The sequence below is a fragment of the Oncorhynchus nerka genome, linkage group LG28 (genome assembly GCF_034236695.1).
Source record: "Oncorhynchus nerka isolate Pitt River linkage group LG28, Oner_Uvic_2.0, whole genome shotgun sequence".
NCBI lineage: Eukaryota > Metazoa > Chordata > Actinopteri > Salmoniformes > Salmonidae > Oncorhynchus > Oncorhynchus nerka.
The window spans coordinates 13,492,235-13,499,048 of record NC_088423.1 but is presented as its reverse complement, the minus strand read 5'-3'; the positions used below and the strand labels follow the sequence as shown (position 1 = coordinate 13,499,048).

The window sequence follows — 6,814 nt, the reverse complement described above, 5'->3', positions numbered from 1 at the left end:
GACTACTAGACTTAGCTTTTAAGTATTACTTACTAAAGAATTTCTAAATGAAACTGATTAAATGGATTTGAACATAATTGTGTGAAACCCTATGCCATAATATTCTACCAGGGGGAGTTACTTTTTAAAAATTCTCCACTTTTCTAAAAACAACATTTCATGAAATAACTGGGGGGTAACTTAAAAAGTGTAAACTATAGCCATTTATTTCCCTTGATAGTTTATTTGCCTAAGCATGATATTCATCCACAATCCAATTTTCATCCAAACGTATAATTGCTGACACAAAAAAAGCTACATTGTTCTTAGGGGGGGCTAGTTACCCCCTAGTACCCTAAGTACATGAATTGCACAATATTCCTGTCCTGCAGAGTATTCCAAATGTAACGAGTACTTTTGGGTGTCAGAGAAAATGTACTGAGTAAAAGGTACATTGTAGTTTATTTTTAACCTTTATCTAACTAGGCAAGTCATTTAAGATCACATAGGAACAGGCCATCACTGTTCAGGGGCAGAACGACAGCTTTTGTACCTTGCAACCTTCCGGTTACTAGTCCAACATTCTAACCACTAGGCTACCCTGCCACCCCTGTGAAGTAGTGAAGTAAAAGCTGTCAAAAATACAGTACAGATTCTCCAAAAAACAACTTAGGTAGTACTTTAAAGTATTTTTTACATAAATACTTTACACCACTGCGAACATTCACTTTGACTAATATTCTATCGTGTCTGCATTGTTCAATTGGGTTACATTATACCATAAAGTGGTATAAAAAAATAGAAAAAATATATATCAAATAGAAAAATACATAAAAGAGAACAATTCATATTATTTAATGATTGTGGGTACGTAACATGAAGTAGGCCTACAACTCAAGTTAGATTGTATTGTAAGATACCATTCAGATACATAATACATTTGGTACAGTCGTGAGCAGCAAGTAGGTTACAGTCGTGAACAGCAAGATAAATATGTAGAAATAATGGCGACAGATGTCGATTACCCAACAAATACATACATTTTGGGGGACAATAACCTGTGAATAACATTGTAAATATAAGACTTCTTACTGACAATGGCGCTTGATTTATTTTTACTTTCATTATTGACTTTCTTGGCATTCCATAAAAACATTTTGTAAATCAAATTAAAATGTTCTAAAGATGTAAATTTCTGCAAAATAAATATGTAAGCTAAAGCCATCTGTCAATCAAGGTCATTGTCATTAGTCATGAATTCATCTCTGTTGCCCTGACTGAAAGGTGGGTTTGGTGACAGGAGAGGAATAACTCGGCCCAAAATCTGTCTTCTCCAGCAGGTGGCGTTTTGTTGTTGTTGTTTTCCTCTCACCAAACCAGGTTTTTTGTATGGAGGTCAAAGAGTGTGATTACCAAAAATGTAATGGCTAATTTTCAATGTGTGGCTTATTTGATCTAATATGGGTTTTGTAATGCTTAGGTTGTTATGACTGTACTGATATTAGTAGGATGTGACATAAAAAGCCCCTTATATCAGAGTTCTGCCTGTTATCACACATGTATCTGCTCTCTCATTGGTTCTGCCTGTTATCACACGTGTATCTGCTCTCTCATTGGTTCTGCCTGTTATCACACGTGTATCTGCTCTCTCATTGGCTAGAATGGTCTTACCCGATCTCTTTTCCTCCCATCTGCCTTACATTTTTGAAGACATTATTTTTTATTCTTAGTGGCCAATGGAGTATCTGGTCAATATAATGGATCATCTGTGGTGACAGACAATATGGTTAGGTAATACCAGCAATGTATATATAAAACTGGATTGCTTATGCTATCTATTTGCCATTGAGAGGCTTTGAAGCCATCGGTCTGCATTTTGGCACTCCCCAGTAGGAGCAGTCCTCCATAGGAATGAATGGAACTCTACAGTATTTCAAATAAATGTTTCAGGGACAAAATTACATGTATTTAAGTATTTTTTTGTTTTAGTGGGGATAGTAACATTAGTAATGAAATGTAATTTAAATGTATGCGATAAGGTGTCTGTAATAGAATAAATGTGGCAAGAATGAATATAGACATGAATAAATGCATTTCTATAGGTTCCCAAAATGTTTATACAATGGTGGGGGAGTGCCAAAATGGAGGCATGGTGGATTCAACACAGCACCACTGATCAGTCATCTAGCGTATATATATAAATCACTGGGTAATAATACACATTAGGACACTTCCCTACAGGGTTACTGGCAGCTGTCATCTATTATCATAGAGGATCCAATCCTCTAAAACCCCTTGGATGGATATTTAGTTTTCGAGGTCAGGCTTTTGGCTGGGTCTGCGGATGAGATCATCAGAGGCAAAATAGTGTAAGTATAACATCCACACAGACAGGGGAATGTAATCTACATCGGTATTACATCACTGACAATGTATAGTTCAATGTTACTGGTGCCATATATTCATCTCAAACTATACATTGTTAGCAAACTATTAACATTTGGCTTGAATCAGTCCAACACAAAGCTCAAATCAACGTGTGTAAATGAAGACTAGTTGCGGTAGGATTTGGCGACAGATCTGGTCCCGTGCTGTAGAAGGGGTTGGACCTCTTCGTTCTTTGGCCTGGACACATAGAGATCACTACTGATATCAGGGATGTCCTGTTGTGGCTGCAGTTCCATGTTCATACTGGAGTAAGTGGCGTTACTGGACTTAGACATCTGTCAAATAAAAAATACATATTTACACTGACACACAAGTGTTTTTTGGAGTTTGTAGGGCTACATTGTCTGAATATTTATTAGTAGTTTCATATTTAACAAGAACAAATACACTGTGCAAACCCCCATCACTTGACAGCAGTGATGTAGAGTTCAGTAAACCTCGAGCCCGAGTCTGAATCCAAGTCTGAGTCTTTTGGTAGTGCTAAAAGCTGCAGTCCAACCATTTGCTAAGCTACATTTCATTACAATGTTTCACGTTTGTAAGGCTGATTAGATAATACAGTTATCTATCATTGCTGCTGGTGGAGTCTGAGTCATGTCACGAGTCATGAGAATTGTGAGTCGAGTCTGAACCAAAACTGAGTCCTGTACTCAAGTACTACAACACTGCTTGACAGCGCTTTTTACTGCTACGAACAATTTTTGGAGTTGATCGTTAGTCAATTTGTTTGGTATATATCACCCTCATGTGGACATATTGTAAAATAGCTTCCTTTCTTTGGGATAAGTACTGAAACAGGGCCTAACATTCAACAAGTCCCTCTGTCAGTCTCCTACCTGTGGTTTGTTGTTGTGTCCATTCTTAGTGCGACAGGCTATAACAGTGATGAAGGCGAGTATTACCAAGATGATCCCAGTACATGTCAGGGTGAAGAGCAGGTTAATCGGGGCTATAAGAAGACAAAGAGAGAATTGTTTTTCTACAGTATTACGTGATGCAGTTAGACAAGCTTGAATACTGGTCAGACGTTCTGCAAGCAGAATTGATTTTCTTTTTACAATTAACTCCCAATTAGTAACTGTCATACTCCAGAGTATATGCATACATGATTATTAGCATGTCTCCTCTTGTCTTAACTTTGTGCACCATTGAGTCATGTTCCTATTTACACAAACCATCATCATTCTTTTAGTCTTCTGGTTTCAAACTATCTATTTGTTATGCATTAAAATGAGGTCACAAGCTTCCTGAAACTCCTCTGTAACGATACCATCCAGCACAAATCAATTCACCACAGGAGACAAATGCAGTATGGGGTGTGGGTCCTGCTGTTAAATTGCTCTCCTCCAGAACTCCTTAGCTGCATTCCTCAACCCTGCCCACTGTCCCACTGACGTCTTTTCATTTCTCTGAACACACTATCACTCGGTTCAGCTGAAGATTACAGGAAGAACCATGAAATCTAAAGAGATAAAATCTCATCAAAACCTCTTGTGCCACCAGAACTGCTGAGGGACACTGTACTAATAGATGGATCATTTGTACCATATCAAACCATTTATACTGTATTCAAATCCAATTGTATTTGTCACATGCTCCGGATACAACAGGTCGCAGACCTTACTGTGAAATGATTACTTACAAGCCCTTAACCAACAATACAGTTCAATAAACAGTTAAAATAATATTTACTAAATAAAATACAAATAGTCAAATAAAAATAACAATTAACACAATAAAAATAACAATAACGAGGCCATATACAGGGGGTACCGGTAGCGAGTCAATGTGTACAGGTTACTCAAGTTAACCTGGTAGGGGTAAAGTGACTATACATAGATAATAAACAGCGAGTAGCAGCAGTGTAAAAAAAAAAGGAAGGGGGGGGGGGGGGGGCGTGTCAATGTAAATAGTCCCGGGTGGCCATTTGATTAATTGTTCAGCAGTCTTATGGCTTGGGGGTAGGAGCTGCCTTTTGGTCCTAGACTTGGCGCTCGGGTATTGCTTGCCGTGGTAGCAGAAAGAAAAGTCTACAGTATGACTTGGGTGGAGTCTTTGACAATTGTTTGGCCCTTCCCAAAAAAAGTGAGAGGACAAAGTGTGAACTGTACTGTACTATCCTGTAGCTTCTGCCTTGTGTGACTAATGTGGACCAAATCTCCACAGACCACATGATAACACCAGACTTACGATCTCTCCTCACAAAGATGTTGTAGGAGGTCTGCAGTTTGCTGATGTCGTTGCGGGCGCTGATGTCCAGACAGTGGACTCCTAAAGCTGTGAAGGTGTGGTTTAGTGTCATGGTGTTCTCATACAGCATGGTCAGGTGACAGCCTGTAGGGGTTGCTGATTCACAGTTCTGTAGAAACCTCCAACAGACCCACATGGGAGGACTAGAGAGAGAGATGATGAGAATAAATACAACACACCCACATTGGAAGACTAGGAAACAGAGAGAGGAGAGAGAGAATAAATGAGCTGATTCTTTGATGTGTTATACATGTTTAGTATGTTGTGTGTGTTAATTGTGTGGCCTACTGAGAAATTGTACCCACCTTCCATCCACATGAACAACCAGACTGTAGTTTCTGGAAACCTGGAAACTCAAAGGACTCAATTCAATATTTCTGATGGCGTCTGGAAAATAGCAGAGATGTGCAATACACCTACATTGATGTTGTGGTGTCACTTACTGTATGGTAAACCTAATGTGATATTTAAAAGCTCTACTATTTCAAACCAGATAATTATGAACAACAATGATGTGTATTCTGTCTACCTACCCAGAACTGTAACGTCCATGGTGTATACCCCAGTTAGTGGAGTAGAAGTTTTGTTCACTTGGGCCCCAACTCTCAGCCGCAGAGTGTAGTTTCCAGGGGATGAGTAGTTATAGTGCACAGACGGCTCCGATCCCTTCAGCACCTCTCTTACAAAACCAGAATATTGATTGATGATTTATTGAGCAAAATTATTCATTGAGGACAACCCAGGGATAACAGGTTAAAGCATTTCCACTTGTTTCTAACGTGGTCCCTGATGGAATACATTCAACACTGACAAGACAACAGAAACAACAGTAATCCTTACAGTAAAAAACAGCATCACACAACATCGAATAAATAAATAACAAATTAAACAACCACATAATATTTAAATATATAGCCTAAACTACAAAACATACATTCGATGATAAACAGGCAAGTCCACATAGGCCTACCCGTTGCCGAAGTCCCAGGTATAGTTGAATCTGGCAGTGCGTAAAGTGTTCCTTGGATCGAACAGTTCAAACTTTGTCTCGGTTGGAACTTCCGTGGCCAGCTCCTTGTCCCGCAGATAAGTCACATTTCCTTCCCTCTGAATGAAGCTGAGCTTGCCTGCAATATTTCCTGAATAAAAAATGTAAACAACATGAGTTTACTATACATTTAGTTTAAAAAACGTATTGTATTAAAACAATGTTATGCGTAAAAGTAAACCTACGAAGATTGCTCAAACCCTCTGCCGCAAGCCCCAAAACTTGGGGGCTCAGAATCAGTGGAAGTGACATGACGACCAACCCAATTATATTTCTGAAATCATAAACCAGAAGTTCACAAAATTAAGTTACATTTACTGTAATGAAATTCAGCTTTTTTGCCCAAATATTACACATACAACACATCATATTTACCGATACATTTGCGCTTGTCCGCTCACAGAAGAGAAAAATGGTGTAGGATACTTCAGGACTAAGAAATTGAGAAATGGGGACTGTCTTCAGATGGCCAACCGATAGTAGATGCCTCGTCAGCCGGTGCCAGCAAATTGTTCATGCCCTTTATGTTTCCCAGATATACGTAATAGCTTGAAATCATGTCCATGCCTTTTAGCCATATGTGTCAGATTACAAAAAGCTGTTGTCTCACTATTGTACTTCGCTCTGGATAAAAGCGTCTGTTAAATGGCTCAAACGTTAACGTGTTGGAAGTCGCTGTTGAGAGTGGAGGTATTTAAAAAAAACATTTTATACCTATATTTAACTCTGAAAGTCAATTAAGAACACATTCTTATATACAATTACGACCCTGGGCCAATTGTGCGCCACCCTATGAGACTCCCAATCACCGACGATGATACACTCTGGATTCGAACCAGCGGGTCTGTAGTAACGCCTCAAGCACTGAGATGCGGTGCTTTAGACTATTGCGCCACTCGGGAGGTAGGACACTTGACAGTCCTCATTGACGTCTTAGGAATGGCTATTTGTTCCTCCTATTTACCGAGCAAATCACATTTTATGGGTCACATGCGCAGAATAGAACATGTGTAGGCTTTACAGTGAAATGCTTACTCGTGAGCCCATTTCCAACAGTGCAGAGTTAAAAAGTAAGACAAATATTTGCTG

General features: G+C 39.1%; 1 protein-coding gene across 1 annotated transcript; it reads right to left on the bottom strand.

Annotated features, from left to right (window-relative positions):
- Window positions 1-216: 216 nt before the first annotated feature.
- tmem130 (transmembrane protein 130) lies at window positions 217-6,265 on the bottom strand. Its single transcript, XM_029639914.2, has 8 exons — window positions 6,101-6,265; window positions 5,911-5,999; window positions 5,648-5,816; window positions 5,211-5,356; window positions 4,983-5,064; window positions 4,618-4,820; window positions 3,264-3,376; window positions 217-2,702 (listed from the first exon to the last, which is right to left on the bottom strand). The coding sequence occupies exons 1-8, from the start codon at window positions 6,106-6,108 to the stop codon at window positions 2,532-2,534; spliced, it is 981 nt and encodes a 326-aa protein (XP_029495774.2). The 5' UTR covers window positions 6,109-6,265; the 3' UTR covers window positions 217-2,531.
- Window positions 6,266-6,814: the final 549 nt, after the last annotated feature.